The sequence below is a fragment of the Podarcis gaigeae genome (assembly GCF_964106915.1).
Source record: "Podarcis gaigeae genome assembly, chromosome: 2".
Lineage (NCBI taxonomy): Eukaryota > Metazoa > Chordata > Lepidosauria > Squamata > Lacertidae > Podarcis > Podarcis gaigeae.
Genome location: NC_139679.1, coordinates 26640580 through 26657971, shown reverse-complemented (window position 1 = coordinate 26657971; position 17392 = coordinate 26640580). Strand labels below are relative to the sequence as shown.

General features: G+C 43.9%; 1 protein-coding gene and 1 long non-coding RNA gene across 2 annotated transcripts; one reads left to right on the top strand and one right to left on the bottom strand.

Moving 5' to 3' along the window:
• Window positions 1-379: 379 nt before the first annotated feature.
• Window positions 380-12340, bottom strand: KCNJ2 (potassium inwardly rectifying channel subfamily J member 2). Its single transcript, XM_083727677.1, has 2 exons — window positions 12186-12340; window positions 380-5994 (listed from the first exon to the last, which is right to left on the bottom strand). Exon 2 carries the CDS (start codon window positions 5777-5779, stop codon window positions 4502-4504), a length of 1278 nt encoding a protein of 425 aa, XP_083583803.1. The 5' UTR covers window positions 5780-5994; window positions 12186-12340; the 3' UTR covers window positions 380-4501.
• Window positions 12341-12481: 141 nt separating this feature from the next.
• Window positions 12482-15532, top strand: LOC310839339. The gene is made up of 3 exons (XR_014561451.1): window positions 12482-12588; window positions 14549-14694; window positions 15464-15532. It is a non-coding gene; the product is annotated as an uncharacterized lncRNA (long non-coding RNA).
• Window positions 15533-17392: the final 1860 nt, after the last annotated feature.

The following is a 17392-nucleotide window of genomic DNA, read 5'->3' as shown; positions in this document are numbered from 1 at the left end:
TCCGGAACGAATTAAGTTTGTAACCTGAGGTACCATTGTACACACACACACACACACACACACACACACTTGTGAAGGCCTGACAGTGACACTTACTAGAGAAATAAGGAGTAAATTAATTTTGTGGCACAAGCTACCCCCTGCCTCAAATGGTGTGATCTAGATTCCCACTGTTCGTGTTGTCATAAATGAGATGGGGCCTGTTCATTATCCCATACAGGCTTAGAATGCATAATCTCGTACAGGCTGAGAATCTGCTACAGCGATTGGGACACATCCAAAAAGAGGGTAGCTAGCTGCACATTGCACTCAGACGGGCAGAGCATGCTTATGCAATCAAGCTGCTGTGTTGCTGCTTGTAAAGAGATTCAGCGTCAAATATGCAAGAATACTTTTATTTTTTATTTTTTTTAAGAAATAATAAAATAAGACATAATATATATATAAAAAATTTGTACAGTCCATGATTTGTGCAGTACATTAGGAAGACTTTGATACAAAAGGCTGCAAACAGGAAAATAAGTAAAGGAGAACGATTGTCAAATGCCTGTTGGTTTTGTTCACCTTACAAACAGCTGCAGGACAGAAAATCCATTTACGAGAAGAGAGAGGTCTCTCCAGTTGCCTGTGGGGTGGCAACTGCACAGCACTCTCCTACCTTAAAAAATGATCAACAACAGCAGCCAGGTTTTTGTTTTTTGTTTTTTGTTTTTTTTTAGAAAAAGAAGACATTACAGTACTTATCGGCTTTTACTTTGCAACCCCACCCCAACAAATAAAAGGAGAGCAAAAATAAGAGAGCAAAAATATCAGATTCAGAACCCTTTGTCTTTGCCAAATGCATGAGCAATAGAATGAATAGTTATGAAGGAGGGGCGTGAATCTGTGACCGAACCATGTACCCAAAGAATACACACATTTTTATTCATTTTAAAACCTTGCACACCAGGCCACGGTTGAGAAACAATAGCAAACCATAGCCTTTGTTGCATGAGCGAGATAATAAGGCTGCAACCCTATACTGTGTGCCCACTTCCTTGGGAGTAAGTCCCCGTTGAAGCAATGGAACTTACTTCTGAGTAGTAGACCTGCCCAGGATTGCACTGTTAGTTACATACAAGAGAAGCCCCCACCCCCATTCAAGTATTTCTAGGGAAAAGGAAAATTACTGCTTGTCTCAAAGCTCTTATTTGTGGCTTGAGGACTCAGGTCTGCATGCAGTCTACATTCCAGTGACGTCAGTGGGGAAATTTCCCATCGGTGTAAGTGGCGAGCGATTGCACCACAAATCTATACTTGCTCAACACTTTGCACAATTGTCCCTTGTGATCAGCTGCTTCAAAAATAATCTTTCGATAGCTTCACAATGGTCATGGAACCTAAGGCTAAGCCTCCCAAGGCATGTTGAGCTTGTTTGTTTGTTTGTTTGTTTGTTTGTTAAAAAAGAACATCATGAGGACAATTAAGGGCCAGTAGGTACCATGATATATACATAAAGGAAGGTTTCGTTTTAGCGTGTTTTTTTTCACATGCAGAAGCAAACAGGTAAAGACAAAGGGTTATTTGAGGAAGAGAAACATACCCCCGACAAAGAGTGCAATAGATTAACCACTCTCATCAAGTCTGTAGCGATCTGAATGCAAGTAAAAAGGAAAGGAAAAAGCCAATAGCAAGGACAAACACAATCAAGTTAAACATCCATGCCTAAATAAATAACAAAAAATAACTCATAGCATTAGAAATCCCATAAGGCTTGCAATTATTTGCTAAAAACCACGCTAACCTGTAGCATCATAGGTTCTAACTGATGCCATCTTGGCCTGTTCTCCTATCATTTTTCTTTTTCAATGGACTTCTCTATTTACATTTGGCTTTAAATATGAAAATACTTGATAAACTTTATTTTAAAAAATGTACATTTTCGTTTAAAAAAATTCTGAAAACACAAAACCCTGCTTCTCAGGAAAAGAAAAACCAACTCTGCACCAGGAAAAGAAAAGAAATATTAGATTTGTTTTTTTTTAAAAAAGAAAAAAATCCCTTTCTCTGTGTGTTTGTTTTTAAAACAAATATATTCAACACTTTCTCAACCCACCTTTCCCTTTAATGTCTCAAGTCTTGCAAGTGGGAACTTTGTGCATTTTGGAGTAGTTTCCTCCCTTCTTTGTTTGACATGTCACTAAATACTCTTTGGTTTGCTCTTTATTTTCCTTTGCAAAATATATCACAATAGCAGCACGAGTCATGTTCAATTGCTTTCATTGTTTCCCTGACCCAGAGACTCCAGTCAGGTTGCCATGCATATTTAGTTCTATGCCCCCCCCCCACCTCCTTTTTTCACTCTTCAGAATCAGCCTCAGTACATGGTACATAAACAATATCTGACTTAAGAGGGAAAACAAACAAACCTGCCTATATAACACCACCTCCAATTTCTGCAGTTTCGGACCCATCAAGTCTGCAAAGTTCATTCTAACTGGGAAATGCCACAATTTGTCTCCTTCTGACATGGCAACTGTGGCCCGGAAAGCTTCGCAGATGATTATTAGGAACAGCATTAGACCCAGAACAAGCTATTTTTTAATGGCATACAGGGAGATCCAATACTGTAAAAGAATTTAAGGTTTATTCCCTCAGTTATCACCTTCTTCTTCCACCTGCTGGTAGGGCTCGTACGTCTATAACCTATGGGTGCCACTGAAATGGTACACTTGATCTTACGAGGCAGGGAGAATTTTTAAAGCATTCTTGGCAAGGGGCCCCAAAATGCCATTAAAGCCACGGTTCAGCAGTCGGTCGCAATAGCTGTTTAAAGATTTCGGTGAAGATATATTGCTATGTCTGTCGATCATCCCATCGTGGCTTTCTCAAGTCGTTGGAAAACAAAAAGAGGGAACTCTTTTACAGTATTGTTCCCTTCAAACTCACCTGCCCACCCCCACCCCCTGACAAACAATGTAGAAAAATTTTAGCATGCTTCCCCCCCCCCCCCCCATCACCCTGGCAAGGAGAAGCTGTCCCATCGAAAACAAAACCACTGATTTCCTTGCATCAGATTATTCCACATCAGTTTCCTATCTCCTGGGGAGAAGCCTGTTGCTTTGTTCATGGCAGCCTATTACGTATGGTGAAGTCTATCTCTATGGCTGAAACGATGGTTTTGCCAACGTGTAACAAAGCTGGATTAAATGTCAAACGGAGCGTAACTATGGCCTTGGTTCCGTTTGATGGCTCACAATACAATCCTATACATGTCCACTCAGAAGTAAGACATACTGAGTTCGGTAGGGCTTTCCCCCATCTGCCTCTAGGATTGCAGTCCCTGCAAAATCCTGCTCCACTTCTAACAGGGTTCTGTGTTCTAAAAACTGGTCTGGAATGCATGACTTCCCAGCTGACTTTCTGCCACAGTCTTGCTGTTTTGCAAACAGGAAATGACATATGTCTGCTCCCTTTCACTCAGTTTCTCCTCCTCCTCTTTAAGATCAGAAGTTTATTTGCCCAGAAAAGGATGGGGCAAAAAAAGGAGTCTTTTGATTTAGAATAAGGTGCATTTTTAGAAGAAAAAAATTTACTACATGCGTAAGGACCTTTGGGGAAGAAAGATGGTCTGAAAGCAACCTGCTCTGTTTAAGTAAAAAGCTGTGCAAATGTGTGCATTTTTTTCTCTTTGGTATTCACTTAGGTAACTTTGAAATCAAAACACATTTTGGATTTTTTTTTTTGGGGGGGGTGACTCCCATTCCATTCCCAAACACAAATTAAAAAATATATATCTTGCTGTAGGCTACTGCATGGCATTGTGTTACATAATACTTCTTATGTAACTGGATAGTACGAAGAGAAATTGATTCTAGCCACCAATCTACTGGCCTCATCAAAAGTTCAGATTCCCTAGCATCACCAGTCACTTTGACTGACAGAGAGCTTTGAAACTAACAAGTTCAACACTGAGAATTTCCCCCTTTTCCGTTTTTGTTGTTGTTGTTGTTTTAGAAAAAGGATATATAAAAGAAAAAAACAAATACTACACTGCGACAAAAAATAATTACAATTTGTGTTCATGTAGTTAGCAGCAACATTAAAAAAATAGTAAGGCCGTCTCTTGCCTTTGTTATGCCATTTAAAACATTCTTGTTCCCAAGAAAGAAGCATTTTGGGAGACAGAGAGAGAAAAATAGACGACAAACAATACCACTCAACCAAAGCTTGCCTGCAAGTTCAAGTTTTGTAAAAAATATATATACATAATTTATTCTACAACATATATGTGCTTTCTAGTCACGCACAGACATAGTGCTTCATGTTCCAATTCACACTTTTGCTGTACCTCCCATGAAGACAGCGTTTTGAAAACCAGCCTAGCAGGACTTTTTGGCCTGCATGCCTATCTCTGTTTGACAGTACCGTCATCTGAAAAACTGTTTGCGGCCACTCCTGCGTGTAGCCTGCCCGTTATTGACAGATATATTTTAACCAGAGTGGAAAACATTTCCATCAGTCATATTTCAGATTCCCGCCTTAAAGGCCTAGGCTCTAGGGGGACACCAGCTTGGCTGTGGGGCTCCATCTCTGGCTGTGTGTCTGTACTCGTGCTCTCGGGCACTCCATTGTCACTATCTTCTTCCTCTTTGCCCGTGAGGGCTACTTCGTTCTCGTAGCAAAATGAGTTTGCATTAGAGAGGATATATTTCTTTTCCGCTAAGTCTCTGGCACTACAGAGGGGTGTATTCGGCACTTCGTATGTTTTGTGGAACCTAGAATAATCCACTTTGTAGTAGTTCTTCTCTTCAAACAGTACAGGCTCATAACGGTGGCCCCAGAGGATTTCGTTTGCCAGATAGGAGCTACGGCACTGGGTAGTCATGGCAGTAGCTTCCACCATGCCTTCTAATATTACTACAATTTCAAAGTCTGTGTTGTCCATATCTTGCTTACTTAAGTCATACAATGGGCTCTCTTCATCTATTTCGTGGACAATTGTAATAGGCGACACCAAAAATATGCGGTCTATCCCGCTGTCAAACCCGACATTGATGTCGATTTGGTCTAGAGGGATGTATTCTCCTTCAGTGGTGATTCGGGATTTGAGGAGCTGGGCTCTGACATGAGCTTCCACCAAGTGGCTTTTGCGTAAATTCCCAACCCGCCACATCAAGCACAGCTTTCCATCCCTCATAGCTATCACCGCATTGTCGCTGAAGATGAGAGTTTCGTTCCTCTTCTTCGGCTTGGCCATCTTAGCCATCACAGCACCAATGATGAAGGCATCAATGATGCAGCCGACTATCGACTGGAAAACCACCATAAAGACTGCGATGGGGCACTCGTCCGTGACACACCTAAAGCCGTAGCCAATCGTCGTCTGCGTTTCAATGGAGAAAAGGAAGGCCGCAGTGAAGCTGCGAACTTCAGAGACACAGAGTCCTTCCTTTTTATCGAGGTCCCCGTGCAGTAAGGCAATCAACCAAAACACACAACCAAAAAACAGCCAGGAGAGGATGAAAGCCAGGCAGAAGATGAGCAACATCCACCTCCAGCGGATGTCTACGCAGGTGGTAAAGATGTCTGCTAGGTACCGCTGTCCTTTCTCTCCCACGTTTATGAACTGAACATTGCAGTGGCCATCTTTCTTGACGAACCGGCTCCGGCACTGCTGCCTGGTGTGTACCTTGCTCTTGCCATTCCCAAAGCCATTGGCAACAGCCATGGTGGCCAGCTTCATGCCGTCCTCTTCCGAGGAAACTATGCTGTAGCGGTTGGTTCGCACGCTGCCCATCGCTTCCGCTGTGGACTGTGGTGCTTCTGCTTTAGAAAACAGTCTGAGTTTCTGCAGAACCCTTTGGAGAAACAGTTTTGAATGCTCTCGGGGAACACACTCAGAGGAAAAAGAGAGAGAAGCCGGGGCCTCTGTCAGACCTTGACTGCGCCAAGGAACCTTCCGATCGTCGCGGCCAACTTAGCAGCCAATCATCTGCCACAAGGAGACATGGCCTGTCATAAAAGAGAGAGAGAAAGTTGTGTCAGCAACTGTTGGGATCGCATTTCTATTTTTCTGTCCCCACGTGATCTTGTACGGATCCCACTCCCAGCTTCGTTCATTCCAGAGGCACCTCATCTTGTTCTGTAGCAACTCAGGATAGCCGCAGGAAATCACACAGCTAATCTTAAAAGAAAGCATCATCTAATAGCTCGAGTTTTTATATACAGAATCATAGCATAGGAAGGTACCATGAGGGTCATCTAGTCCAACCCCCTGCAACGAAGGAATGTTTTGCCCAACATGAGATTATGAGGCTCATGCTCTACCGACTGAGCGATCCCAGGAGATTTGGCCGATACAGGATGACAACTTCAGCCAAAGATGGTATAATGAATTTAATCTAACACAGTATGCAATGACCAGAAACACATTTTTGCCAAGGTCAGGGAGTGTCTCATTTAGTCACTCTGCAAAAATAACGAAACAAGGTAACACTCCTTAAACTGTCCAGCTTTTTGCTATTGGGGCTCACTTGTCCAATTCTGGTCTCTGGCTGCATAAAACCTTTCTTAAGAGTATAAAGTTTAAACTCTAGTATTACACTGCCACCAGTATGAATTGCCAATAGCCTGGTATCTTGCTGATTAGTTTTAAGCCATCCATTTTGAGATTCCTAGATCTGAGAATCCTTGATGTGATTTATACCAGTTTTAACATAAGATAGTGGTGCAGCAATAAACCTGCTCGCACATTTGCAAAACTAAGCAGGGTCCGGTATGGTTCCAATATTGGATGGGGAACTGTGTGCATTGCAGGGCCTATCTGACCCTTGAGGTCCCTTCCAACTCGATATTTCTATAATGCATTTGTATCCAATCCAAGTTTACCCTTTTGCAGTATTTGACATCCCTCCTCTTATTAAATGAAAGTTGATTGGAAGCTAAGCACTGAATTTTGTTTTCACCTTTTTTCAGAATTCAGTCCACAAAGCCATATGTTGCTAGTGAATCTAAAGCAGCTTGATGCTGGACATTGACATAGTGATTGTTTCAAGATGTGTGTTTTGGTAGTAGAGCAAATATACAGAAACGAACCTCATGGAACTGTGAGTGAGATCCAGGTTCACCTTTATTGCGGGGGATCAGTATGTTGCTTGTGTTTTGTTTTGTTTTGTTTTAACTAATAAATTAAGCAACCACAGGTTGGGGCCTAAACCAAAATATGGCTGAACCAAAATATACAGACCAACATTCAACATGTATGCAAGTTACAAGGGCATTTACTATAGTAGTGAAACAATGGCCCTGATCCTGCTCAACTCATTCCCAACTAGTCATGTCTATGATGATGCATGTTCTTATCCCACGCAGCCAATCGGATGCTAATCTGCCTATGTATTTCAAAGCCTGCTTCCTTGTCTAGATCTCTTTTGTTGCATCCATCCATTTTGCTGCCATCCAAATTTCTGCAGCTCAACTGCCTGAACAGCGAGGTTGGAACTTCGTGAATTTGCTATGTGAAGGAGCTGCTGTATAATCAGGACTGGCTCATGTCCCTATGTGTTTGTTTATTACTGGGGTTTGTTTTTTTAAAAAATCTAACCCAGAATGCTGCTTGTTTATTTGAAAAGAGGCTTGCTGTAAGGCACATGTGCATAAGACTGCAGCCACGAAGACTTAACCACCTCAAGCATATTCAGTCAGAAGTATGGGTCACTGGATTCAGAAGCCTAAAAATGTTTACTCAGAAGTAAAACATTAAATGGGGATCAGGTAAGTAGGTCTAGGATTGCAGACTTACTCCCTAATGGTTAGGACTATAACTGTAGAGATGTTTCCATTTCTTTTCATGACTCCTCATAAGATCAATTTAAGATGCAGCAGGTGACACAACAGTAGTCTTGCTGACATTTTACTCTTAAAATGAGGAGGAGCACTTGCTTTGCGTCATACAAAATTTGATGCGCATCCTCAGTGGGTCAAAACCACAGGTCATCCCACAGCAAAATTTCAAACTCAAACAAACATCAAATAACACTTAAAAGTCTAGAATAGCAATTCAAATATAGAAGAATTTTCATAGGTCAAGTGACTCTCAAAGCATGGTTCCAGATGATGCTATACAGTATAAACTTTTGTCTAATTCTCCAGGTCACAGCTGCATAAGGTAACCTTATATGTTAGGTACTTTCCTAGATAACAGAAAGCAGATCTTCCCATAATAATTACAGATGGAAAGTCTAGGCTGGATGTAGGATAGGTCTGTCCCTGGGTACTGAATGCAGTATGTAATGGGTGACATCTTCTTGAAATTAGACAAACTTATTATTATGCTACGTATTTTGGCAGCTTTCAACAATCAAGGGTTATTCAAATGTGCACTAGTTTTCTAGTTAATTTATACCTGTCTGATCATTCGTTTGCAAGGCAAAAGTTCAATTTTTCCAGCAACTAATGCTTTGTTTTTTATTTAAACAATAGCTCAGCCAATATCTAACCCCTTAGGCAAAACTACTTTCAGTGTTCAATTTGCACTATTTTACTGTTGATGTATAAACGTAGTCTAGAATATCAGTTTAAGAAAGAATCAGATTTCTGTTTATACACAAACAAGAACAGTTAACTGAAAGATAGCTTCGTTGGTCTGCAGATTATTCCATGTCAGAAACCACATCCTATTATTGTCATCATGCTGCATGCCGATGTTCAAATTACATTTGTAGGCATGCTGTTTGGGCTGATCTTTTTCTCAGATTTAAAGGAGGAAAACAAGCCAGTTTAAGGGAGGGGAGAGAGAGAGACCGAAAGAAGGTCTACATGAGACTTTGGAAAACTACCTTGACCTTTGGCCATTTGATCAAATTCCAAGCATCACTCCAACGTAATACCAGCTTCCTATGAAATGCCTGCTCAAATTAGAACCCTAGAAATAGACCAAGTACCTATTACTGGCAGATTTCCACTACCAGCAATAGTAATTGTTCCATATGTTGTACATTTGCATGGTATTATTAGCTAATAGAGTTCCACCACTACGGGCACTCTGCCTCTGGAAGCAAACCCCTTATGTGCAGGTTGGCTAAAATAATTCTTAAAGAGCCTGGGGTTATAACTCTTTCAAATGTTTATAGACTAGAAGTTCATCATGCAACAAAACTTTGGCATACCACACACAACACTTATTACAGCCTTTATAGGATAACCACCCTCTCTTTTAACAACACAAATTGCCCACTACTGCTCCCACTGTAACTAGGATACAAACAGGGAGCAGGCAGAGGGACAGGTTAACCTTCACGATGAATCTCTAGACAAGGTTGACAATGGCACATTAGTAGTTGCAGAAATCTAATGTCCACAAAGTGAATGGCAAAATTCCTGCTATTTATCCAAGCAGGATCAGGTTCTGGGGATGTTTAGAAGAATGGTGCAAGCATCTAACGCACACATGAATTTTGTGGGAGCCACAGAGACAACAGAACTGATACAGCAGCAGCAGACCTACAGCACAGATGTAGAATTTGGACAGGACAGGGATCAGGCCCTGTGGAATGCTTTATGAGCATATAGCCCCAGCATTAAAAGGGTAGTGCCAAAGTCTCAGAAAATTCTGAACTCTCCCTCCCGTTCAGCTGTCCAACACACACACACACACACACACACACACACACCTTCCTTTGGAAATGAAGACACCACTCACTATCTGAAGAGAATGCCCAACACCATTTCTGACGGTGCACTTTCTTCTCCCAGCCACAATTTACCAAACCCATGTTACCAACACCTGCTCTGTTCCTATACAACAAGTTCACAGTACTGAAAAGTGGGTAAAAGTCTGCAGGCTTTTCTCCCCTTCCAAGCTGTTGCTACTTCTCCTGCCTACCAGCAGTCTTCCCACACTCTACTTGAAGAAAAGAGGGAGGAGGGGAGTAAGCTGACTACGAACCCACATGCTAGAGAAACTCCAGAGCTGGCTCCTTCAAAACCCTAAACAGAATTGGGAACAGCATCTTTCAGAATGAAGCTTCAATTCCAATGCCACTGCTAAGGTTATTAAACCACTGCTGTATACAGTGGTACCTCGGGTTAAGAACTTAATTCGTTCTTAACCTGAAACTGTTCTTAACCTGAGGTACCACTTTAGCTAAAGGGGCCTCCCGCTGCCACCACTGCACGATTTCTGTTCTCATCCTGAGCAAAGTTCTTAACCCGAGGCACAGTTTCTGGGTTAGCGGAGTCTGTAACCTGAAGCATTCCGTAACCTGAAGCGTCTGTAACCCGAGGCACCACTGTATTGAGCTAGCCTCATGCAACCTGAACATACCCCATAAATAAGTTCAACGCATTACGTTTACTCCCCACTGCCTCTGTAGATGTGTTCTGCATGTATGTGTTGACAGATGGAGAGAGTCGGGGGATTCCCCCCCCCCACTTCCACCCCAAATAATGGGCTCTGAATCTGAGCAAACTGTGTCTAGGAACTGCGTCTGGGAGGAAGCTTTGGAGCACAAGCAGCCTTCTGAATTTAAACACACTCATGCTTGTTTGAAAATTGCTGTAATGAAAGAGGTGAGAAGCATTCTTAAAAAGAAAAAAAAATCAGCACTCTCAGGCTGCTCAGGGTTGAGTGAACAGGGGGAGAGAAATAGTTAATGAGCAAGCAGCAGTTATTCCCCAGTTGTCGCTGCACACCTCTGCTGAGGCTGTTCAAGGCACATGTTGCTAAGTGAACCTAACTACTACCTTCCTGTGCCCTGAGTAAACAGAATGGCTGTGAGCTAGAGCTCAAATCAATAATCAGAGCAATGCCCTCCTCTTCAAGCGGTTCAGGAGTCTATTCTGCCTTCCCCTTACTGGCAGTCTATTAATATTCTCAGCTTAATTTTTAATTGTTAAGGCACAACAATGCACAGGACTGCCCCTCCAATACCTCACTGCAACGGAGGACCAAAACAATGAGGGTGGTTTTAAACAACAATGCCAACAACAAGAAGAAAGTTTGTAGAAGTGTGTGAGGGGAAAGGGGGAAGGATGAGAGGCTTTTGATCCCGGATCCTGCTTGTGTGGAGAAGATGGCAAGATATTTCTAGATGATGACAAAGTAACAACAAATGACCAGAGTCATCACCAAGAAGGGGGGGGGTGTCTTTGGCAAGCTGCTTAAGATGGAAAAAGAAAGAAGTACAGAAAAAAAGGTAAGGGGCAGAATATAGAAATTATGCACAGTGAGAGAACGAAAGAATCTGGGAAGCGGAAATACAGGGAGGGGAGAGAAGAGTGATAAGGAAGAGGTTTTCCTCACAATAGTTTTTTCAGCTGCAGAAGCTGCTTCAAGCTCTAAACATTCCTGCTACAACACAAACTATTTTCAGATGGCAACGTCTGTAACAGGCTACAGCAGAGCCAAAATGATTTGCTCTTTATTTCTTATATTTTAACCGGGGGGGGGGGGAGCCCTGATGAATCAAACTAACGTGATGCAATCTCTCCCCAAACGCAAGACATGCTGATCTTTTCTTTCGATGCCTGCTTTTGGCATGGAATAATACTATATTTTTTATTTTAAAATATATAATAAAATAAGAGGGGTGGGGTACAAACAATCCACAAGTTGCTTCGGAACATCTTTGGAAAAGGTCGACATGTGGTATTTTAGGCTCTTTTGAAATATGTTTCAGAGCTTCAGGAGGACCTAAGAGGTCTTGATGCTGTGACCTATTCCTGAGTCACAGCATAGTTGCAAACCAGAGGCAAAAAAAGGAAATAGCAAAAATAATCCAGAGCTCAGCAGAGCTGGCAGCATTTATTTTTTTTTTTTTTTTTTGCTAAACTCCATCCAAAACAGTCCATTGCAAAAGCAACTAGATGCAGTGAAAGTTAAGAGCACAGAAGAACCGCCAGCAATCGCAGACAAATCTACCTGCAACAATTTCAGCAGCTACTGAATCTGGTACCGGAAAGCAAATTTATAAAATGTTTCCATTTTTGGACCTCCGGGGAAATCTCCCTGCTGCAAGCAAGCAACAAACCATTTCTTAATTCTTTCTTTCAAGACCCTCAAGCCTATTGATCTGTGGGGGCTATAGGGATACATTCTGACTCAAAAGAGCAACAGTTCGCAATATTCCTCTCCATTGAGAGGTTCCAAGCCACCCCGCTTCCCGAAGGTCAAAAAAGAGAGAGAAAGAGAAAGGCTTCCTTACCTGTCGGTGGATTTTAAGCTAGGCCAAAATTATATTGTTAAAAAGGGTGTTAGATCCAGAGGTGAGCAAAAAAGGAAAACCATCCCCAAGCTCTCACTAGCCTCAGCCTGCCGCTGGCAAGTGATACAACGGAATAAGCTACTGCCTCTCTTTTGAGCGCTGCCCATGTGATTTTTAATACCGGCTCGCCAGTCTCCGCCCACGGGGGCCTCCTCGGACCAATGAGCGCCGGGGGGCGGGGCCGGGAGCGCCTGGGGCTCCGGGGCCGCGGCTCCGCTCCGGCAGTAGGAGAGAGGGGAGCGGAGGCGACGGAGCTGCTCCCCGGGACTTCCACCCGCTTGCGCCGAGCTCCTCGTCCAGCAGCTCCGGAGTCCTGCTGCGGCTCGGAGGGAACTGAACGCGAGTGGGTGGGAAAGGGGTTGCAGGAGGACCGACCCCGGGGGCCATGCGCGTCCCAGCCCCGGTTTGCTTACTACGGGGCGGGTGGGGAAAGGGTAGGGAGAGGGATGGCCCCGCTGCGCCCTCGAAGCATTTCTGGCCCTGCGGGAGGAGCCGTGGAGCGGCCGGTGGCGGTGGATGGACGCGTGGCGGGACGTGGGAGAGCCCGAGAGGGGACTTCTACCACGGATGCTTCAGTGGAGATTGCTGCATCGCAGGGGGGTTGGACTAAAGGACCTTTGGGGATCCCGTCTGACTACAATTCTGTGGTTCTCCGCGCTGAGGAAGTGCGGCAGGGTCGGGAGGAGGGTGCCCGAGAAAGAGAGAGAGAGAGAGAGAGAGAGAGAGAGAGAGAGAGAGAAAGAAAGAAAGAAAGAAAGAAAGAAAGAAAGAAAGAAAGAAAGAAAGAAAGAGCCTTCAGTAACTTGGGGGGGGGGGACACGTCTGGAGGAGCCAGGAAGTGAGAGTCTTGCTCACCCTAAAGAGCAGCGCACAGGCGATGATGGTGATGGGTCTTGCTTGCCTTTTTAAAAGCTTGGACGTGAGGGGTTTTTGCAGGTGGGTTGACACCAAAATATGAGGCAGAGAGGAACAGAGACCTTAAAACAGGTGGTCTGGAGAAGAGAGCTGTGTGTCTAGTGAGGGGTTGGGGGAGGTTGTGTGAAAGATCAAAGGCAAATTCAGGGTTGCTACTCCTTCTTTTCCCCCTTTTCCTCCCCCTTGGCAAGAGGTTTAAGCAGAAATCCATCAATCGCAGGACTAGGGAGAATGGCACCCTGCTGGATTTTGTCCTGTTAAAAGGGTGCAGAGCAGGCGCCAAGGAAAAGGTGGCAACCCTTGGGAAGTGGACTGGGGGGAGCGCAGGAAAAAAGGGATGGTTGGTGAGGAAGCGTGCCTGTGGGAGTACAATCGAGGACTTCTCACACGCTCTTTTAAAAACCGGGATTGGGGGCAAAATCTATGGGGCGAAGAGAAGTTATGAGGGGCTGGTAGAGAATTGCCCCTGAGGTTGGATTCTGGGGGCGGGGGGTATGGAGAAACCGGAGCGAAAAACTGGGAGAAGATGGTGTGGGGGATGCTGTGTGGGTTGCAGAGAGAGATAATTGGGAGTGTTGGTGGGGAAAATTGAAGGGAGCTCAGGGGAGAGGCTGAATGGCAGCAAAGTGATGTAGGCAGAAAGTGAGTGAATGAGACATTAACAAAGCAAGGAGGGTCTTGTATTTGTGGAGGAGTAAAACGGCTGACGAACGTGTGTGAAAAGCCGAATACCTTGCCCTGGGAGGAATGGAGACAAAGAAAAGCTGAGCCTCTGTTAACAAAACGCAGCAAATTAGCAACAGTTAAAATCGTGGTTGTGTAACTATTGTCCCTAAAATATCACAAAGCACGTTCAAACAATCAAGCTGTGCAATCAAGTTATTAAAGTGACTTCATCTCAAGCACCCGTTTATTTTCTCTCCCACCCACCACCCGAAATGGCCCTGTCACCAGCTAATTTGTCCAGAAATAAATAAATCCGTGGCCACAGTTATTCCAATCAGGTGACACTGAGCATGAAATGCACACATTCTGTTCCTTATAGCCTCCGTCATCCTATGTCCATCTTCAAACTAGAGATGGAATCATCTTATGCAGGATATTTTAGAGTTCCACACCAACTCATGTCCTCATATCACTAAATGTTTAATTGAACATGGAGTTTCTATCAGTATGTATTTCTGAAAATGGGGAAAATGTCTACTCATTTCTCTCTTCTCCCTTCCTGAGAAATTTGCAGTTGGAAACATACAGAATTATTTTGTGTGCATAAGCCAATGTGTGCCTCTCATGTAATGTGTCTATAGCCAGTTTTTCTCATCTGTGCATTTTGTTGCTATAAACAGACATGGTGCTGTTTTAATTCTGTGCATTATTGTTTCTTTTAGGGTCCATTGAGGACCGGGATAGCTGAGTTGGTTAGAGGGGTAGTGCTGATAACACCAAGGTTGCAGCTTTGATCCCAGAGCTCAACAACTTCGGGGTAAAATTGAGAAAAAAGAAAAAAGCTCAACAACTTCAATCCTTAAAAAAGGTCAGCAACTTTGGTCAGCCCTCATGCACGTTCACTTCATCAAATCTGGCCCTCTTTGAAAAAGGTTTGGGCACCCCTGGACTAGATGGTCTTTAGGGTCCCTTCCAACTCTATGGTTCTGTGTGATTTAGACTTAAGAAATAGGCCTTCAGGAAAGAAAGGCTAAAAGTCAGTACACACAATAGAAGATCAAGAATACATCTTGGGTGGAATGTATACAGTGGTACCTCCAGTTACGAACTTAATCAGTTCTGGAGGTCCATTTGTAACCTGAAACCACTCGTAACATGAAGCGTGCTTTCGCTGATGTCATCTGCTGCTGCCGCGCTGCCGGCACACGACTTCCGCTCGCATCCTGGGGCAAAGTTTGCAACATGGGGCATCTGCTTACAGGTTAGCGGAGCTTGTAACCTGCAGCGTTCGCAAGGAGGACAGTACATAACATGAGGTTCCACTGTACTTTGGTTTTAAAATTCTGATGTGAACAGAAGCAGAAGTATATACAGTGGTACCTCAGGTTAAGAACTTAATTCGTTCTGGAGGTCCGTTCTTAACCTGAAACTGTTCTTAACCTGAAGCACCACTTTAGCTAATGGGGCCTCCCACTGCCGCCACACCGCCGTTGCACAATTTCTGTTCTCATCCTGAAGCAAAGTTCTTAACCCAAGGTACTATTTCTGGGTTAGCGGAGTCTGTAACCTGAAGCATCTGTAACCTGGGGTACCACTGTATTCAGGTCACTAGCCTCCCCCCCCCACTCATTTTTCAGGTCTTGTAGGTCATCAGTAAGTGCATATTTTATTCCACACATTTGTGTTTGGAGAATCTGACAGTGAGGGTGGGTCATATTTCCATGGGCTCGTCGCATTGGCTGATCACATTTGGTGGACATTCTCAATAGAAGGCGATGGCATCAGGTCTAGAAGGAACCCCCTGGTGACTCCCATTTGTTTGCCTGATTAAATGGACAGCTGTTTCTGGTTTGGTGCAGTAAGTAATCTATATTTGAGGGAGCATGAGGAGAGATTGCAGTTGTGGAAGAGTTCTGACAGATGCTAACACAAAAGGTCTGTACACCTGACATTCAGTCTGAAAACGAGGCTATTGCATTACCGATCATATTTTTTAAAGGAGGCAATCACAAGGGAGGAAATGGCATATGTCACGAAATACATTTCTCAGGAAACCAGTGTCACTCCAGTGGATAATGTAATATACAAACTTGCCCTAAACACTCTTCAAGTTACTTTTATCTTGGATAGTTAGATTTCAGGTAGGTACCTCCCTTTTAGATACTCAGTTGCCTTGTTTTTAATGTATTGCAGTAGTAGGTTACATCTTCCATACCCCGTGGCAATGTGTGTATTATCTAGTTCATGGGTAGGCAAACTGAGGCCCGGGGCCGAATCCGGCCCAATCGCCTTCTAAATCTGGGCCGCGGACAGTCCGGGAATCAGCATAGTTTTACATGAGTAGAATGTGTCCTTTTCTTTAAAATGCATCTCTGGGTTATTTGTGAGGCATAGGAATTCATTCATTCCCCCCCCCCTTCAAAATATAGTCCAGCCCCATATGAGGTCGGAGGGACAGTGGACAGTGCTGAAAAAGTTTGCTGACCCCTGATCTAGTTGGACTGCAGTGATGTTCTCTCACACACACACTCCTTAAAAGATGGAACCATTTTATCATGGCAGAAGACTTTGTGGGCCAGAATTGATCACAAATATGAAATGTTCAGCTAAGTAGGTAAGGTATAAGCACGCTCTGAATGTTGAGAGAAGCATGAGATTATGTGTGGTTCCACACCTCCTGCCCAGGTGAAGAATGTTGAAGGCCAAACAATGTTACAGACAGTCGCTGGTGTCGCCACACAACACTGAGCAGCACAAATAAACTATGAGACTGACATGGCTTCTGAAAGGGGCAGATTAACCGCTCTGCTTCAGAGGCCAAGCTTTCATTCACTTGAGGATAAGGGCACATTTAAAAGTTTGGTAGAACTGGTTTTGAACACACATTCAGTGCATTCCATGGTATTTGTTTTCAAGGCAGAAGCAGCCTGCACCATGCTTAGAACATAGGTCTTGATTTTACCCTGAGATTACCTCTGCTTCCTGGTGAAGGGGTCTGTTCTGCTCCTTGAGAAATCCGCAGTTGACAATATGATCCCACTGACAGCAGGACCCCGCTTCCACTTGGCCACGTGATAAGGGATCCCGGATGAGGGGTTGTGTTCCCAGTTAGGGAAAGCTGAAAATGCTGGTGGGGCATGACACAACGCAGATAGGAAATTAGATTGTGTACCTGGGTGGACAGAGAAGAATAAGAGGCGCAGACATCAAAGTGCCTGATACCTTTTCCTGGATCGTTCAGCCTGGACACTGAGATCCAGCGCCGAGGGCCTTCTGGTGGTTCCCTCATTGCGAGAAGTGAGGTTACAGGGAACCAGACAGAGGGCCTTCTCGGTAGTGGCACCCGCCCTGTGGAATGCCCTCCCAGCAGATGTCAAGGAAATAAGCAGCTGTCTTATCTTTAAAAGACATCTGATGGCAGCCTTGTTTAGGGAAGTTTTTAATATTTAATGCTGTATTGTTTTTAACATTCGATTGGAAGCCGCCCAGAGTGGCTGGGGAAACTCAGCCAGATGGGCAGGGAATGAATGAATGAATAAAATGGTGTAAGTTTCTCTCCTATGCTA

Coding starts and splice junctions, on each gene's coding strand:
- KCNJ2 (XM_083727677.1), bottom strand. CDS start 5,779: ATGGGCAGCGTGCGAACCAACCGCTACAGCATAGTTTCCTCGGAAGAG.